The 20,381-nt window shown below is 42.1% G+C and overlaps 1 protein-coding gene across 1 annotated transcript in view; it reads right to left on the bottom strand.

The window, feature by feature from the left end:
• otogl (otogelin-like) overlaps window positions 1-20,381 on the bottom strand; it is a 164,528-nt gene that overhangs the window by 71,446 nt on the left and 72,701 nt on the right. The window contains exons 29-33 of the mRNA XM_059976457.1: window positions 9,426-9,545; window positions 7,462-7,578; window positions 2,617-2,773; window positions 1,896-1,922; window positions 334-501 (exon numbers count right to left, since the gene is read on the bottom strand). Of these exons, the coding sequence (XP_059832440.1) occupies window positions 334-501; window positions 1,896-1,922; window positions 2,617-2,773; window positions 7,462-7,578; window positions 9,426-9,545 (589 nt within the window). The remainder of the gene's footprint in view (window positions 1-333; window positions 502-1,895; window positions 1,923-2,616; window positions 2,774-7,461; window positions 7,579-9,425; window positions 9,546-20,381) is intronic.

The following is a 20,381-nucleotide window of genomic DNA, read 5'->3' as shown; positions in this document are numbered from 1 at the left end:
CATTTTTTTTATAATAACCACATGAAGTGTTCTTAATCTCTTAATTTTGTTTTTGTTACAGCTATTGATAACCGAAAATGGACAACAAATTACTCAAATTGAAGAACCTAGATGAATTGTAGCTACTGATGACTAGTCTTGCAAAACCACAAATAGACTTCCCTAACACTTTTTATCCACAAGGATTGAAAATCAAAAGCTAATCTGCATTGTTGGATACTTATATAAAAACAAAGGCAATATATTTCATAATCGTATATTATGACAGGAAATGTGAAAAATCCCATGATCATCCATTTAATTTTTACAAACTGCATTGAAAATAAAGCTCACTTGATTGCTTTGCCTTGTACAATCCAGGTGTAATCATGAAATTCATTAAATTGTTCTCGCCAGCATTGCTTATTTGCAAAGGTATAATCTCCCCATTTATCCTGTTGCTTGCAATAACTGTGTTATTCCACAAGTAGTTAATGAGCAAATATGGTCCTTCTCCAAGATCTGAAATGATTCAAGAAGAACTTGAAATGTTATACCACAATTATTTTTGTGACACTACGTGCCAGAAAATAATGAATTCAAAATGTAATTTTTCTCTGCTCTCCCACCCAAGATAACAAGACTAGTTTCTCCCACATTCCTGGATAGAGTAACTCATAAAGTAACTCATAAACTCATAAGTAACTCATAAGAAGGCCCAAAAGTTTCTAGAGACAGAAAAGGCCAACGCTCAGTGCCCACAACTTTCAACTCACTTCCATCTGACACCTGTTGCTTAACAGAAGCAGAGGAATTAACAAGTTAACAGAGATTTTAATGGTCCTTGATCTGGGAAAAATGGGTCAGCATTAACGAGGGATAAGAAGCAGTGAAAAGAAAAAGAAAAAAATTGTTTTCCAAGTATCTGTGACAACACACCACATGAAATACCATTGGGTTTACGTAAAATGATGTATAATGTTTAAAAGGGACAATCACTGCATCCAATTACAAAATTGGCATAAATTAGAATGTTACCACTTAACAAAAAAGGAGACAATGAAGTGATTTTCCCTCCTCAATGTCTGCCTTTAAAAGATTTCCTGGTGAAGTGGAAAAATAAAGAAGAGGAAGAGTCAGATTTTCTTTCCCCTAATTTAAATTGTACTTTATGGGCTCTCTGTAAACACAGGAATTACTGGGCTACTCAATCCTGAGGACCCACAGCCTGATATCTGGGATATTCTGAATTTTACTCAGGTAACTGACTAGATGCTGTAGGTTGTTGTGCTCCTGCATATTGAGGTGCTTTACATTTACAGCAAGACATCACAATCTGTGTTAGTTTAGGAGAAATGCCTTACTTGCAAGAGAAGATTAAAAAAAACAAAAATGGAGGAGATTAGGAGAGTCAAGAGACCAGCAGAGTCGGGCTTCAAGGTAGGTGCTGTAAACAAGCAATGTGGAAATACTGCAAATCTTTTTTAAAAAAAGACATGCTGATGGGTGGCAGGGTGGAGATTCATCTCTACGTCCTTCCACGAACCTGCAGGTCACCCTTGGGCAAGGTGCAACTCCTGCTTAGCACCCCCCACCACCCCCATCCCCAATCAGGGCATTGTGAAGCCATGGGAGCAGGTGGTGGATGGTCGTATCACAGGTCCTGGCTATGTGACCACTGATGCCAATACTCTGAAGAGTATTGATAATGGCTGGGGGCACCTGTCATGTAAAGACGTTGCCCAGAAGGCAGCAACGGCAAACCACTTCTGTAGAAAAATTTGCCAAGAACAATGATGGTCATGGAAAGACCATGATCCCTTGTCATATGACATGGCACATAACGAATGAACTTTTCACTGAAATTTGAAGAAAGATTTCTAAATGTATTTAAGTAGGCATAAAAATGTACATACCTCGATTGTAATATTCACAGTCAAAAGCTGAAAGATGTTAAGAATACAGAATAAGTAAAAATCATTCTAAACACTGATTCTGCCATAAAATATTAGTTTCCATTTGCATTCATGTTTCAGTTAAAAATCAAGAATTCTAACCACAAATCCACTGCTTTATATTCATTTTATGGTTTTTAAGAGATAGCATGCAAGTGGATTCATGAAAATATGAGTTAAATAGATTTTTTCTAAATATTGTAATTTCTATAAACTGTGGTCATATGGGATTTATATTTCTAATTAAAGTTACAAATGTTCTCCCCGCAAATCATGATGGCTGATTTCCTGAGATTCTGATCTTTTGATTTTTGCACTTCCTTCAATCAAATCAAGAGAAATTTTTCATTTATTCTCCTACTGCAGGAAGTGAGAACACGGTTAACTACATTAGCATGCCAAAGTAACAAGCCAAATTGTTACAAAATTGCATTATTCTAAAATGCCGTGTTGTATTGATTGAGATGAGGGTAATCGATGTTACTCCGGTGTTTGCAGTGCCCAGTAAATGACTGAATTCTGGTTAAAATTATACAGTTCTTGCTATTCATTCATTAAATATATTGTCAAGTCAGTTCTATCATCAACTTACAATAAGCTATCGTAATGTTTATTTTCTCCTATATTCCTGCCCATTTTGAAGCACAGGTGCCATATCGAACATGTATCTGTTAGTACTCACGGCAAACACGAGGTGACCTCCAGCTAATTGCCACTCCCTTCTGACAGCATTTGTGTGCATAAGCTGCCACGCTGGTACAGAAGCATTCGCAGTCCCCACCACGATTACAGTTACACGTGTCAGTGAGGCAATTCTTGTAAAACCAGGTGACGTCAACCTGAAAAAGACCCAAAGCCTTTATTACTTGCACAGATAAACAAAGCAAAGTGAATTCTGAATCAAATGGTTATTAGTTTTTAATGCACATTTTAAGGGCACGAATGGTTGTATGGCACAACACTGCCACCTAGAGGATGTCATGACCAACTACATTGCCTTACTAAAGCAAATAGAAGTCATTTCAATATCATAGTTAAGTTATGAAACAAATGCTCTGAATAGAAATCAGATTAGACAGTCATCAGTGAGGAGATTTTTGTTAACATTACAATATCTTATAGCCCACTGCTTTGTTATTGAAAGTCCAGAGTAATGGGAAACCAAGTGCTCAGTTAGCTCACGACCAAGATGGCTTCCAAGATAGAGCAACATTTCAGCCTCAACCATTCATTCAAGGGTTTTAACAGTTACCATTCAGGTGATTTCTTATTTTCTCACCAACTGTGCAGCTAAACTTCCATTTAACCTTGACTTGACCAAGATAGTTAGGATGCCTATACAGTGGCAGGAATAATCAATAAGAAAAGCTGGGAAATACTGTAGGTCAAATAATCTAATTTTGAAGTTAGACCTTTCAGATAAGTGACAATTCAGGTACAATGTGGTGAGATCGATAGAAACCCTACCTAGTTATACCAGGCCCCTCAGAAAACTTTGCATTGGCCTTGTAATAGTGGGAGTAAGGATTGAAATTTAGGAAATTATACTGCCAAAGATTCAAAATGCATTTATTATAAAGTCTGTATGCAGTATACAACCCTGATATTCATCTTCTCGCAGACAGCCACAAAGCAAAGAAAACCATGAAACCTATTTAAAGAAAGACATCAAATCCCCAATGTGCAAAAAAAAGAACAAATCGCGCAAACGGCAAGAAAAAAAAACAAGTGGGAAACACAGAATAGAAAACAACAAATCACAAAGACGTCGAAGGAGTCTAAACATCTTCAGTTCAGCTGAGCTCAATGCAATTCAGCACTGCATCTCTCACTATCGGCAGGCCACCACGCTTGTCCGCCTTATCAAAATCATACAAAGCAGCAAAACATAAAACAAGAGTATCCAGATACTCACTCCATGGATTAAATCAGGAAACATTTTACAAGTTATAGAAAAAGAGAAATGAGTTGTTGCTGAAGATTATGTGATATGAAGAGCAGCTAATTGAATAGATGGAGGGAAACTATTTTAGTGGATTTGGGGAGTCAGGAACTAGGAAAATGATTAATATAATACAAGCAAAACGTAAGGTAGCGTACGTTGACTGCCCAGTAGTAAAACCTAAAATTGGGTAGGGCTAATCCCCCATTTTTTTTTAGTTTTCTGGATATGAACTTTGTTTAATCGGGGGGTTTATTCTTCCACAAATAAGAAGATATAATCGAACCTAAAGAGTCAAAAATGGATTTAGGAATAAAAACAGGTAGGGCTTGAAATAAATATAAGAATTTGGATAAATATTCATTTTAATAAAATTGATATATCCAACCAGTGATAAAGAAAGGGGAGACCAGTTTGATAGTACCTTCTTAACATACTCCAAAAGAGTGATAAAGTTTTCTTTAAAAAGAGATTTATAATTCCTAGTAATTGTTATACTCAAGTAAGTAAAATGATTCTTTACAATTTTAAAAGGTAAGTCAGAGTTGACTGATACCAAATTATTCAAACGAAAAGTTGACTCTTATGAAGATTAAATTTATATCCTGAGAACCGACTAAATTCAGAAAGTACAGTAAGTACTGAGGGTAAAGAGGACTCCATATTAGAGATGTAGAGCAGAAGGTCATCAGCATAAAGCAATATCTTATGTGATACCCCTCCTTAAAACACCCGAGATGTCAACGGATTCACGAAACGCGATGGCAGAAGGCTCTAAGACCAAATCAAAAAGCAAAGGACCCAAAGGATGTCCTTGTCTGTTCCATGTTGGAGAACAAATGGTTTAGAACTCTGAGAGTTAGTAAGAACCTGTCTGGACTGTCCAGTTTGGGTTTCCACAGAAGTTAATTCTGTTAATAAATGTTCTATTATTTCTCTTCTTGGTTCTTCAATTCCCCTATCCTTAAGTAATTTAACTGATAATTATGTAATTAAACATTCTTTGAGGATTTGGTTACAATTTAGAAAATTCTTTGGGTAATTTGGTTTTTCACACTCTAGTCCCGTTTTTTCTAATTTTTTTTAAACCATCATTGACTGATGTAGTTTTTAAAGAGTGGAATAGACTAGTGTTATGACTGTGCCCCAACTCCGAGGGGCCGAAGGGGACAAAGTAGCCCCCCCCCCCTTTTTGAGGATCGCAAGATCGCTATTAATGCGGGTCTGGGACCCAGGAAATGAGAGAGAGACACGCGGAATCCACAAGGGGTTTGGAATGTCCTGGCCCCTCAGCAATACAAAGCCACGGAAAACGGCCATTGTCTCTTGGAGACGGAATTGTGTATTGAGTACTGTACTATTCATTTGAAGCCCTCAGGGCTGGTTGGGGGATGGCATCATCCCACCTGATTGACATCTGAGACCCCGTGAGTCAGGATAAAAGAAGGTCTGGGGAACAACCCCTTTAGACGCACCAGGAGAAACGCTAGAAATCCCGTGACAGCGTTTAATAGCGACAGCCGGTGGGGCCCGCGTGTGTCCTTTCCCGTTTCCTGGGATTGGCGGGACTGACCAGGGAAGAACAGCTTAGCTAAAAGGAAAAGGACACCAACGACATTTCGAAGGATCAACATCATAAAAAGGGAAACTCTGGCAAGTTCTAAAATCTCTCTCTCTTGACTCCAACCAAAGGCTGCAGCCTGAATGAACTTGAGTGACTTTTATATTTCCATCGGACAATACATTATCCCCTAGACAACGATAGAGCTTATTTCTTATTGATGATTATTATACCCACACTTTTCGATTTAGTATTGACGACGTATATTATCTGTATGTTTTCATTGATATTATTTTTGTGTATTTTTATCAATAAATACTGTTAAAAATAGTACCATCAGACTTCGACAGACCTCTCTATCTTTGCTGGTAAGTTACCCAGTTACGGGGTACGTAACACTAGGTATTAAATGTTTTCAGGATCTGTTTGTTGGAGATAGTCTTTCCTCATTTGATCAACTATCTATTAAATATAATCTTCGTAAAATCTCACTTTTTTAGATATTTACTAATTAGAGACTTCTTGTGTTCTCAACTTCATAGATTTCCTAAATGTCCAGAAAGGAATTTAATTGATGCAATTTTTACTCTGAAACCTTTTCATAATGGATCTAATTCTAATATTTATAGTATGTTGTTGGCAATGAGAAACATTCCGTTAGACAAAATTAAAAACCTCTAGGAACAAGACCTACACATTTCAAATGATGAGGATACTTGGAATGAAATGTTTAAACTTGTTCACATCTCCTTGTTATGAGCACGTCATTCTCTTTTACAATTTAAAGTGGTTCATAGAGCCTAAATGACTAAACATAAGCTCTCTCGTTTTTACTCAGATTTTTCTCTCGAGTGTAATAGGTGTAATGTTGAAGAGGCTTCTCTAATTCATATGTTTTGGTCCTGCCCGCGGCTTGATAAATTTTAGAAAGAGTTATTTCAAACTTTCTCGGAGCTTTTTAAAGTAAATTTTAAACCCAACTCTCTGACTGCCTTGTATGGCATTATTGGAGGAAATGATTTTATTCTTAAGCCAAGAGATTTGCATATTTTGGCTTTTATTTCTCTTTTAGCCAAAAGAGTTTTGTTGCTTAAATGGAAAGATGCCGCTCCACCTGCTCATGCCTATTGGCTGATTGATGTTATGTCATGTTTAAATTTAGAGAAGATTGGGTGTTCTATTTCTATACCTAGACAAGATTTTTTCACATTATGGGGATCTTTTTGGAACTACTTTCACAATCTTTGACTTGTTCAGCAATGATGATGGCTATTATATATTTGAAGTTACGACTATATGTCCAGGATTTTTTTCTTTTCTTTCAACCAAACAGCTGTTTTTTCCTTCTCTTTTTATTTTTTTGTTATGGGGTTTTGATTTTGTTTTAGATTATAATAAAATATACCTTTTCAATATTATGTTTAATTTACTATACACAGATATGGGGCATTTCAACTTTATTTCTGTTTTCATAATATTATAATGTGTTTTGTATTTGTCTGTGCAAGTAATCAATAAAAATATCGAAAAAGTAAAGAACTAGGAGAACACGCATTTTAGGAAGAGAAGGGTATAGAAACCTGGAGCCCTCTCAGCCAACAGAAACTGATATTAGGTCCATTGATCATTTTAAATATGTAATTAATGTATTTTTGTCAACCAATGATATTAAAGGATATTTGGAAAGGAGGTATTTGTGTATTTTGAACGTAGTAAAGTTTTGAGCAGATAAACGTGTACTGTTGTGTATCAACATATTCCAATGAAATAATGAGATTTCCAATCGTACCTAACACTAACACACGCACTGAGGAGGAGGTGCCAGGTACTCCCCAACCAAAATACATACCCTCCACCTGACCTATTAGGTACTTCAAACATTGTCAGATTTCTGGCATCTTCAGGATTCTCTATTTTATTTGCTTTTTGACAGGGAGATGGTACTTATTTGCAAACTAATGCAGCAGTCAAGACAAAAATGCCAAGTGTAAAGTCAGTAAGAGAAATAAAATCCACACACTTACCACAATATGACAAGGAGTGAACACTTCACTATAAAGAACAGCACATTCTCTCTTTGCAAATGGTTGCCGGATTAAGTCTGCTTCACATGGCCGAGTGATACCACTTCTACTCACACACTAGCATAAAACAAAAGGGTAAGGTATTAATATTTGAATTGTTATCCTTGAATAGGATTAATTAATTAGCTATAGTAAATAATATGACTGATACAATTTCAAAAGGGAATTGGGAGAAGTGTAGAAATATGGATAGCATTTGTCTCTGTCTCTATGATAAACAATTGTGAGTTAACCCAAAACCTACTTCAATAATAACACTCTAGATAATGAGGTTTACTCAGCTCAAATCTTACCAACTCTTAGCCTTGTAGGAGAACACAACACAAAAGAATCGGAAGGCTTGTGTTGTCCTTAGTACCTTGAACCCAAAGATGGCTCATGTAATATCCTCACTATTACCCTCCTTACTGATGCACCAGAGTACCTGGGCTGAGGCCCACCAGTAGACAAATGCCATCTGGGAACAGCCATGGTGGAAAGGATTGTTATTCAAGCCTTAGGACCTTCACCTGCAGTACTGACTGACTGATTTTGTCATGTCACCCTTCATCATTTAAGATTTTGGATGATTTCCAATCCTCTGTCAATTTGCATTCTGCAATTCACACAAAATGCTGGAGCAGCCTAGTAGGTCAGGCAGCATCTATGGAGAGGAATTAAACTGTCAATGTTTCAGGCCAAGACCTGTTGTCAGTCCTGTGTTCCTCCAACATTTTGCTCTGGATTTCCATATCAGCAGAATCGCGTGTGTTTATGGATTCCTCAGTTGCTGAGTTTTTATTCAGGCTAGAAAGAGTAGAATAAACCTGACCTATTGCTCAAATTCTCTAGTCAGTTTTCCAAGACCCGTGCAATCCTCCCTGCTTAAGTTATTTTTCCAGTCATTTTAGCCAGCAATTCAAAATACCCAGTGATGTTATAGTACCTAACAGTACCCAGTCACATCTGATTAGCAAATTCTTATAGTCATCAAGTAGAATTTTCACCAGCATTAACACATTGAAACTGGGAGTAGGCTCATTCGGACTCAACAATTTACAGCCCACCTACTGTCTTCCAATCTGTGTGGAAGTCACAGCTGGGCTGCCATCAAATTAATTTCACTATGAACAACAGGAATGACAAGCTCCTGAGTTAGCACAAGGAAATCACGACATGACCCTATGACTGAATGAGCCCAGTTCGAGTACTGCCTGTTTGAGAATAGAGGACCAGCCAGTTTAAGATCAATTCCAAATTATTTTTGGATGACCTCAAGGTGTCAAATGAGCCATGATTTATTTTTGTCTTTCTTCTAACTGCTGTTTCTCAGCATAAAATGAAAAATTCATGGAAGAAAAATTCCTCAGACTTTTTTTTAACTTAATGCTACACATTTGAAACAGAGTCAATAGCTTCGGCCACTCTGCTTTTTAGAAAGGCAATGCTGCATGAAAGGACAAGAAAACGATTCATATGCTTATAAATTTGAAGTAACAGAGGCCTCAGTTTAGATTTGCTTAATGGTATTGATCCATGGCATAATAAATGTTGGAACCCTGAGTAGGTGGATCAAAATTATAATCCTGAACAAATATAAACACTTGGTTCAACTGCATTGAGGAGAGTTTTTTAACCTCATTGAGGTATGAAAATCTCACTTATCTGTAAAAGCAACAGAATTGCATCGTACATTATAAAATCAGTCTAGGGGGTTCCAACCTGGAGTCTACAGACCTCTTGCTTAATGGCATTGGTCCATGACATAGAAAAGGTAGGGAACCCCTAGACCCAGGTAACATTGCAGTTCGCAATTTCATCAGTTTGAGAGCCTGCCCTGCAGATGACTAATGCAATTGTGATTAACTGCAATATACTGCCTCAAAATTTCAATCTTTCTACATTATATCCTTTATCATTCATACCTGTCCAAGAGCCCAGCTATCTCCAAAAGATTGGGCATTGCTTACTTCCATGTTGCTTGATGTTGTCATGTCATTCACTGTGATTTTGTCAAAATTTCCACACAATCCCATTAGCTTACCCTGTCAACAGTTGGAATAATAGATTATTATAACACAACTGCCTAGAATTCACTCATTCATTATATAGCTTCTGCATGTTGACCCAATGATGGTTTTGATTGTGAACTTCCACTCTGGCCTAAGTCCCCTTCCACCAAAGTTCAAAGTACGTTTATTATCAAAGTGTGTATACATTGTACAACATTGACATTTGTCTCCTTACATACAGCCACAAAACCAAGAAACCTAATAGAACCCATTTTAAAAAAACACCGAACACCCAACGTGCAGAAAACAAAAATAAAATCTTGCATATGATAAAAGTAAGCAAACAACATTCAGAACTGAATTTCACAGAAGTGAGTCCACGGCCATGGAGCCGGTCGTCATTGCAGCCGGTCCAAGAGCCCGTTAGCTGCTGGCCACGCCTTCAGTTCAGCGCAGAGACGAGTAAACCTCACAGAACATCAAGCTGAACACCGGCCTGTCCTCTCCTCTCCTGGGCATATTCTCCAGAACAGTGAAAGAAGCAAGTGAGGAGATTCCTGGGGCTTTAAGCTTTTGTCCTCTCTGGTAACAGGTGAGGTCCCTGGGGACTGGACAGTAGAAAATGTGTCTTTGTTCAAGAAAGGAAATAAGGGTAATCAAGATAATTAAAGGCCCATGAGCCTAGTATCAGTGATTGGGCAGCCATTGGAGAGGATCCTGAGAGAAATGGATTTATACCCATCAGGGTTGGTATGGCCTGCTTAGGTCAGTCAGCGTGGACTTGTGCAGGGCAAGTCACACTGTGCAAAGGTGATTGAATTTATTGAGGAAATGACAAAGAATTAGATGATGGTCGGGCAGTGGATGTTACTACAGAGACCTTTGTGAGGCATTTCATAAAGTCCCTCATGGTAGTTTGATCCAGAGGATAAAGATGCATAGGATCCAGGGTAAATTGCAAGGTTGGATTCAAAACTGGTCTGTCTGTAGAGAACAGAGAGAAGGGGGTCTCTCTGTCTTCTACAAACAAGGGGTGGATGGCTACTATTCTGACTAGAGCTTCGTGACTAGTGGTGTTCTGCAAGGATCAGCGCGAGGATCTCTCTTGTTTGTGGTTTATATCAATGATTAGGATGAAAATGTGAAAGATTAGATTAGCAAGCTTGCGAATGACTGGTGCAATTTCAATGGCGTGAGCTATTACCAAAGGATACAGCAGAAATATAGATCAGTTATAGATGGTCAGAGAAGTGACAGATGGAGTTTAATCTAGGCAAGTGTGAGGAGTTGCGCTTTGGGAGGTCAGCATATAGTTAACAGTAGACCCTTTAACAGAAGGGTTCCCATGGACCCTATGGTTAATGGTAAAGCTCCATGGTATAACAAAGGTTGGGAACCCCAACTTCAATAGCATTGAAATTCAGAGGGATCTCGGGGTCCAGGTCCATAATTCACTGAAAGTGGATGTGCAAGTGAACCTTCTAATACTTATATCTGTGTACTTGTATTGCTACTATAGACAATAGGTGCAGAAGTAGACCATTCGGCCCTTTGAGCCTGCACCAACATTCTGAGATCATGGCTGATCATCTACTATCAATACCCAGTTCCTGCCTTGTCCCCATATCCATAAGATACCTATCTAGCTCCTTCTTGAAAGCATCCAGAGAATTGGCCTCCACTACCTTCCAAGGCAGTGCATTCCAGACCCCCACAACTCTCTGGGAGATAAAGTTTTTCCTTAACTCTGTCCTAAATGACCTACCCCTTATTCTCAAACCATGCCCTCTGGTACTGGACTCTCTCAGCATCTGGAACATATTTCCTGCCTCTATCTTGTCCAATCCCTTAATAATATATGTTGCAATCAGATCCCCTCTCAATCTCCTTAATTCCAGCATGTACAAGCCCAGTCTCTCTAACCTCTCTGCGTAAGACAGTCCGGACATCCCAGGAATTAACCTTGTGAATCTACGCTGCACTTCCTCTACAGCCAAGATGTCCTTCCTTAACCCCGGAGACCAAAACTGTACACAATACTCCAGGTGTGGTCTCACCAGGGCCCTGTACAAATGCAAAAGGAAACTGTGACACCGTGATTTCCTTTGGGATCAATAAAATATCTATCTATTTATGCATGGTGGTTAAGGAAGGAGTGTGGAATGTTTACCTGCGTTGGTGGGGTGTTGAGTATGAATATAAAGCAAGATATGCTGTAACTATATAAAACTTCAGTCAAACCACACTTTGTTGCTTTACTTGCATTTCTGGTCACCCTTTTAGAGGAAGGACATGGAGACTGTGGAGAGGGTGAAGAAGAGGTTTACCAGGATGCTGCCTGGATTAGAGAGTAATGAGCTATAATGAAAGGTTAGACCAACTTGGGTTGACTTCTTGGTATAGTAGGAGCCAAGGGGAGACATGATATAGGGTTTTTAAATTATTAGAGGCATTGATAGAGTACACAGTAAGAATGTTTTCCTTGGTGGGGGGGTGGAATCAGTGCTCTGCTGGCGCAAGTGAGGGGAGGGGGATGGTCAATGCTACTGCTGCTACTTCTGTGGGGGAGGTGTAGGGGCTTTGGGGTTCTGCTATTTCTATCATTCATTCCATGTGGTTTCCTGTTTCGTGGATGTCTGCGAGGAGTAAGAGTTTCGGGCTGTTTTCTGTATACATTCTCTGATATTAAATTGACCCATCTGAAACATCAGAGGGTGTGTTTTTAAACTTAAGAGTGTGATATATATATATGATGTGAGGGGCAAGCTTTTTCTGGGGGGGGCAGCAAGTAAAAAGAATTAAAGTAGGTAAGTTAGAAGGGGACTTGCTGAGTCTTGTTCCCAGCACCAGGCTGGCACCTGCTCATTCAGCCTTCCTTTTCAATCTTGCATCTGCACACTAGGTCACATCATGAAGACCTGAACATGCAGTCCTGCATGTGGTGTGGGGCAACATGACCCAAGTTTCCCTGCCTGTATTCTAAACAAGCATTGAATGCTACTGCAGCAATTTTATGCATTGCTCTGCACTGTTACTGCAAAAGATAAACAATAAATTTAAGTGCGTTTATTTGTCTGTGTCTAAAACTTCTGCACAGTACTGTATATGATGCCATTGTAGACACAGTTGACACAGAGAAGATCTCTTCTTCACAAATCCATATCATAAAAAGAAACATCTTCTTGAACATCCAGAGGCATAGGATTACAGTGCAAAAATAAACAGTTCAACTTCTTACCAATTCAGAAAGGCTTTGGAATGTGACAGAAGCTTTAGCAAAATATCTCATTGTCAAATTTTATTCATTCCCATTTATTTGCTCATTAAGAATTGTAAGGTATTTAGGTGAAAAATTCAATTCATTTTTTTCTTTGTTGACTATGCAAATTTACTTTAAAAATCTAATTTGTGTGTGTTTTTTTTTAAATCAGGGCAGAGAAAGAGTTAAGGGGATAATGTTGTTGCATGTGTGGATTTTCAGTAAGCATTTCACAGATTTGCAAATAAAACCCTGGCTGGCAAATGAGTCTAAGGAAATGGAGTCGGGGAAGCAGAGTGGTAGCAAATACTTGTTTTTTTTAAAAAAGGAGTGACACAGATGGTGGTGATTGTCCAGGGTTTAGAGGCTGGGATCAGTATTTGTTTGATCTATGAAATAACTTGGGTATAAATTTCAGCCTAAATATTCCAATATTTGTGAATGGACATGACACTTGGAAAACAGAAGTAATAGATTTCTGAAGCATTTTGTGCTGGTGGAAAGGGCATGAACATAACAGGACATGTAATGCTGCCAAGTGCGAAGTGATATATTTCGGCAGGTGGAATGTGAATTAAAAGTTAATTTCCAGATGAAGCAGAGAAACAGAAAGACTTCTAATGCAGATGTGCATAAATCATTATTGTGATATTATTTAATAAAATATGTATATTCAATTCTGGTCTTCAATAACAGAGTGTAAAATCAAGGAGCTTATGTTGAAAATTCATAAAAGATCATTTAGACCCAGAACGCAATATCAAATTTGCTCAATTTAGAATACCTTTTAAGACCCTGAAGGGATATGGAAATGATGTATTGGAATTATTCTAGAGATGAAGAATTTTGGTTAAGTGAGTAATCCGGAAAAATTAGAGTTGTTCTTGGATTGGGAGGGGATTTGCTAGAGTACATAAAGTCCTGATGGGGTTAGATAAGGCAAGTATAGAGAGTGGAACCTCAATGGGCAGAATGGTGCTGCAGTAGAAGAGCTACTCTGCTTACAACAACCCCGGTTCAAAATCCACCTTGGATAGTTCCTGTGTGGAGTTTGCACATTCTCTGTGAGACTCCATGGGTTTACATTCAGTGTTCCTGTCTCCTCCCACATCTGAAAGACATGCAGGTTGATAAGTTACCCCTTGTGTGGGGGGGTAGAATCTAAGACAAATTAATGGAAAGGTTGGGAGAATAAAACAGGATTAGTTCAGGACTAATGTCATTGATGTTTGCTGGTTGGCTTAGACGATGGAGTGAACTGTCTGTTTCTTTGTTTATAACTTTAATGCTCTTTAAGTGCAAAAAAACAGATAAAGTGATTGACAAAAGATCGAGGGTAACATGAGGCGTCTCTTTCATGTAACAAAATCTTGAAATCAGGAGTGCACCAACTGGAAATCTCATGGATGTAGGCTCAGCTGCAGCTTTCAAAAAGTAATTGAGTACATTACTGCAAGGAAAAAGTATTATGGTGAAGTGATCGAGTAAAGAATGGGAATTGAGGATGACTGAATTACTCAATGTGCCAAATTACTTCCACTGGTATTTGTAAAGCTGCTAAAATTCTATGCAACATTTTTCTAGACTTTCAGATTAAACAGATACTATCTAATATAACTATGGGCTGCTTTTTAAGTTCAAACCCCTCAGAAAAGTGCAGTCAATGTTTCATTAAAATACAAAGGGTGTAGCAATGTGCTACACACAGCACTGAAATAATGACACGCAGTTGGTAAGTCGTTTTGAGACTAGTTTATTCAAACTTCACAGCGCTTGCATTTAATCCCTAGCACCCACCCTCTCCGGGCAGAAATTACATCAGAGGTGCATTACCAAAGTCTCCCCCCGCGTGCTGGCTATTTGTGAGCCGGTTCGCCTGCGCAGAAAGTGGGTCACCACATAACCCCCCCCCCCCCAGAACTGGCGATACACCCCCCAATGTCCACAGTCTGGATCAGCCTCTGTTTGGGAGGTCTGCCTCTGCGCCGCAGTGCCAGAACCTCGACCGGCTGCGCCAAGTCCACATGGGCTGGTTTGAGTCGGTCCACCGTGAAAACCTCCTTTCTCCCCCCATGTCCAGAAAATACATGGACCCGTTGTTGTTGATCACCTTGAATGTGCCCCTCGTACGGCGGCTGTAGCGGTGCCCGGTGTCCGCCCCTTCATACAAACACAAACTTACAGTTTTGCGGGCCTTTGGGTACATGGGTCGGGGTCCATCCATGCTGTGAAGTCGGTACTGGGTCCAGGTTGCCGAGCCTCTCGCGTAGTCTGTCCAGGACTTGTGCGGGTTCTTCCTCTTTCCCCCTTGGGGCTGGTATGAACTCTCCTGGGACGGCCAGGGGTGCGCCGTACCCCAACTCGGCCGACAAGGTGTGCAGATCCTCTTTGGGCACTGTGCGAATTCCAAGCAGGACCCAGGGAAGCTCGTCCACCCAGTTAGGTCTTCTCAGGCGGGCCATGAGAGCTGACTTCAAGTGACGGTGGAAGCGTTCCACCAGTCCATTCAACTGTGGGTGGTAGGCAGTCGTGTGGTGTAGCTGCATTCCTAACAGGCTGGCCACAGCCGACCACAGGCTGGAGGTGAACTGGGGGCTTCTGTCGGAGGTAATGTGGGCTGGTACCCCGAAGCGTGCTACCCAGGTTGCGATCAGTGTTCAGGCGCAGGAAACGGCAGATGCGTCGGTGAGCGGGACCGCCTCTGGCCACCTCGTAAACCGGTCTACCATAGTTAGGAGGTACCGCGCTCCTCGGGACACTGGTAGGGGGCCCACGATATCCACATGAATGTGGTCGAACCTCCGGTGGGTGGGTTCGAAATGTTACGGCGGGGCTTTAGTGTGCCGCTGCCCCTTGGCTGTTTGGCACTGCGCGCACGTTCTGGCCCATTCACTGACCTGCTTGCGAAGTCCGTGCCATGCGAACTTGCTGGAGACCAACCGGACGGTTGTCCTAATAGATGGGTGTGCCAAACCGTGTATGGAGTCGAAAACTCGCCGCCTCCAGGCTGCCGGGACGATGGGGCGAGGTTGGCCGGTAGCCACGTCGCACAGGAGGGCCCTCTCACCTGGGCCTATGAGAAAGTCCTGCAGCTGCAAACCCAAGACTGTGGTCCTGTAGCTGGGCATCTCGTCATCTGCCTGCTGCGCCTCCGCCAGTGCTGCATAGTCCACCCCCAGGGACAGGGCCCGGACAGCTGGTCTGGAGAGTGCGTCTGCCACGATGTTGTCCTTTCCCGAGACAAGCACTGTACTTGAGTTCGGGTGGTCGTAGGTGCTCGCTGAAGAACGCCAGGGGTTGCCAGTGCCCCTCAATGAGTTGCTCCAGCACCCGACTGACTGCTGTGTCCGATGCATCCACTGTGAGGGCGGTCGGAACATCCGTTCTGGGGTGCACCAGCATCGCGGCATCTGCCAAGGCTTCCTTGGCTTTAACATAAGTGGCCGCGGCCTCCTCATCCCAAGTAATGTCCTTGCCTTTACCCGACATCAGAGTGTACAAAGGGCGCATGATACGGGCTGCTGAGGGGAGGAAACTGTGGTAGAAGTTCACCATACCAACGAACTCCTGCAGGCCTTTGACCATGTTGGGCTGGGCAAAGTGGCAGATTGCGTCTACCTTGGCGGACAGAGGTGTTGCCCCGTCTTTGGTAATCCTGTGGCCCAGGAAGTCGATGGTATCGAGACCGAACTGGCATTTGTTCGGGTTGATCGTGAGGCCAAAATCACTCAGGCGGGAGAAGAGCTGGAGGAGGTGGGACAGATGCTCCTGATGACTGCTGCTGGCTATAAGGATGTCATCCAAATAGATGAACGCGAAGTCCAGGTCGCGACCCACCGCATCCATTAGCCACTGGAACGTCTGTGCGGCATTCTTCAGGCCAAATGGCATTCGGAAGAACTCGAACAGGCCGAGCGGGGTTTTGGGGATGTCTTCAGGGTGCACTGGGATTTGATGGTACCCCCAGACGAGGTCTACTTTGGAAAAGATTCTTGCCCCGTGCAGGTTTGCTGCAAAGTCCTGTATGTGGGGCACGGGGTAGCGGTCTGGAGTTGTAGCCTTGTTCAGTCTGCGGTAGTCGCCGCATGGTCTCCAACCCCTGGCTGCTTTGGGCACCATGTGCAGTGGGGAGGCCCATGGACTGTCAGACCTCCGTACGATCCCCAATTCCTCCATCCTCTTGAACTCCTCCTTTGCCAGGTGGAGCTTTTACGGGGGGAGCCTTCGTGTGCGGGGGTGGAGGGGTGGTCCCTGGGTCAGGATGTGGTGCTGTACCCAGTGTCTGGGCATGGCTGCCATGAACTGCGGTGCCAGAATTAATGGAAAGTCTGCCAGGATTCTGGTGAATTCGTTGTCCGACAGCATGATAGAGTCCATGTTTGGGGCCAGCAACTTGGCTTCACACAGGGAGAATGTATGGAAAGTCTCGGCATGTACCAGTCTTTTCCCTTGCAAGTCGACCAGCAGGCTGTGAGCTCGCAAGAAGTCTGCCCCCAGGAGTGGTTGGGCCACCGCGGCCAGTGTGAAATCCCACGTGAACCGGCTGGTGCCAAACTGCAGCTGCACTTTGCGGGTGGCGTAGCTCCGTATCATGCTGCCGTTTGCAGCCCTTAGGGTGGGTCCTGGCTTCCTGTTGCAGGTGTCGTACCCCGTTGGGGGCAAGACGCTGATTTCCGCTCCGGTGGCGACCAAGAAGCGGCGTCCCGACTGTTTGTCCCAGACGTACAAGAGGCTGTCCTAGTGGCCAGCCGCCATAGTCATTAGCGGCAGCTGGCCCTGGCCCTGGCCCTTGCAGGGCAGGCGACAACGGCGGGCTCCTGTGCCCCACCGCTGGTGGTAGAAACACCACTGTTCACTGTCCTCCTCATTCTTGCCTCTTTGTTGTGTGCACCCCCCAGCAGGGCCTGGTCTGGTCTGCTGTTGGGCCCGTGGCCTGGTAATCTGACTGACAGATGCCACGCTCTCCCTCTTGGCTTTCCACAGCACGTCTGCCCGGGCCAACACCTTCCGGGGGTCACTGAAATCTGCGTCAGCCAGCAGCAGATGTATGTCCTCGGACAGTTGCTCTAGGAACGCTTGCTCGAACATGAGGCAGGGCTTGTGTCCATCAGCCAGGGACAGCATCTCGTTCATCAATGCTGACGGCAGCCTGTCTCCCAAACCATCCAGGTGAAGCAGGCGGGCACCCCGCTCATGCCGTGAGAGACCAAAGGTCCCAATGAGCAGCACTTTGAATGCTTCATATTTGCCTTCTTCTGGGGGCAACTGTATAAAATCAGCAACCTGGGCGGGCGTCTCCTGGTCAAGGGCGCTCACCATGTGGTAGTAATGCGTGGAATCAGAAGATATCTGCGGAATCTGGAACTGTGCTTCTGCTTGACTAAACCACACGCGTGGCCGCAGCGTCCAGAAAGTCGGCAGTTTTAGCGAAACTGTGTGAACAGATGAAGAGTCGGTCATCTTTGGTCCAAATCCCGTTTGGACCGTCAGGGTCACCAATGTAGCGATGTGCTACACACAGCGCTGAAATAACAACACGCAGTCGGTAAGTCGTTTTGAGACTAGTTTATTCAAACTTCGCGGCGCTAGCATTTAATCCCTAGCACCCGCCCTCTCCGGGCGGAAATGACGTCAGAGGTGCATTACCAAAGTCTCCCCCCGCACACTGGCTATTTGTGAGCCGGTTCGCCTGCGCAGAAAGTGGGTCACCACAAGGGATTAATTTGGGATGCAATTGAGTGGAAGAAAACTGATTTCATTAACTCTTTTTTCCACAGAGACAAGTAACAGGATAGGCTGCTCCAAGAACAATTTTCATAATAATTATTTGTTTAAAATTTTTGTATAATTTTACTTGGATACATTGAGTATTTTTTCCATTGAATGAATGGAACTTTAACTGCTACTGTAAATAATTATTACAGGGATTTCCATAAAATTCCTCAGTGTATTGTAGACTACTGTCCCCTCTAAGTTGTGCAGGTGCACTGCCACACAGTAGCTGAAATACTCCCACTCACATAGCCTGTTGTTGCCATGCAGCTGGAGTTTTCAGTTATATAACCTTAACATCATTTTGGTATTACATTAACATTATATTAATGTGTTAATGAATGTAATCCATAAACATTCTAAATAATGTAAGTGTCACAACCTTTACTGTGCAGCATTTTGGAGCTTCAATATTTTTCCATTGCCTGTGTTTCAAGTTACAACACTGTTCCAAGTTGTAACAATAAACACAGAATGGAAGTCAATGGCTCTTTGTTAATAAACCACCAATACAATACATGTCAATGTCACCCAAGTTTAAAAGTTTATGAAACCTGAAAGATTTTCTTGGTTGTACTGTATTTCATTATACCATTCAATTAATAAAGAAAATCAAAAGCATGTGGTTTTTCGATTTTCTTTCTAAATATTCATGGTATGCATATTACAAAAAAAATAATGTGCTGCAGTTTTCAGGCCATGTAAGAATTTCCTGCTCAGAACAATGGCTGGTCCACAAAGAAAAGTTAGAGTGAACGTTGTTGTAGACAGCTCAAAGTGGCATAAGGTACTCAACATACATTGCCTCGGTTGTGCAATGTTCATTGAGGAGATGGACAACTCAAGGATAGATTAATTGGAACAACTACTCACGTGGCTGCTTGGTTTTGAGTTAGTAACAATACAGAATAAAGATACTGAGCAAAGCTACATGTTACGGGTTGTGAGCCTGAGTCTACAAACAGAAGCATCCCATGCTTACTACACACAGGGATTTACTCCCAGATTTAATTTTTCATGTTGTATCACAGTAAAACAGCAGCCAGCTACATAGGACTGCAACATTAATAGTGTTTTGGATGAGTTACAAGTTGAATGTTTGAAAATTATTATCCGTTTTGTTCATAATGGTACAAAAAGAATACCAGAATCATACTGTGTGGAAACAGGCCACTAAGTCCATGTCAACCATCATGCATCCATTGGCACTAATCACATTTTTTCTAACAATTTTCCCCACAATCCCATCAATTTCCTTCAGATTTTAGCTTTCTGGTGAACAATTTACAATGGCCAATTATCCTAGGATGGTGGGGTGAAGATACACCTCTACAAAGGAAGTTCCTTTCCTCCATTCGCCTGCAGGTCACCCTTCGGCAAGGTGTAGCACCTGCTTAGCTCCCTGATCGGGGTTACATGAATCCATTAGAGCAGATGGTGGATGGTTGTATGAGCCGTTGGTGCAGATCAAACAGTTCTGGTTATGTGACCACTGACGCCAGCTTGACAATCTCTGAAGGGTGTTGATGATGGTTGGGATGACTTACAGCAGACTGAAAAGCTTGAGCATGTAGACATTAAGAAAGAGGATGTGCAGGAGCTTTTGGAAAGCATCAAGTTGGAAAGTCACCAGGACTGGACAAAATGTACCCCAGGCTACTGTAGGAAGCGAGGTAGGAAATTGCTGAGCCTCTGGTGATGATCTTTGCATCATCAATGAGGACGGGAGAGGTTCCGGAGGACTGGAGAGTTGTGGATGTTGTTCCCTTATTCAAGAAAGGGAGTAGAGATAGCTCAGGGAATTATAGACCAGTGAGTCTTACTTCAGTGGTTGATAA

Source organism: Hypanus sabinus, chromosome 8 (genome assembly GCF_030144855.1).
Source record: "Hypanus sabinus isolate sHypSab1 chromosome 8, sHypSab1.hap1, whole genome shotgun sequence".
NCBI lineage: Eukaryota > Metazoa > Chordata > Chondrichthyes > Myliobatiformes > Dasyatidae > Hypanus > Hypanus sabinus.
Note: the sequence above shows the minus strand (reverse complement) of the source record. Positions and strands in the feature narration are given on the sequence as shown.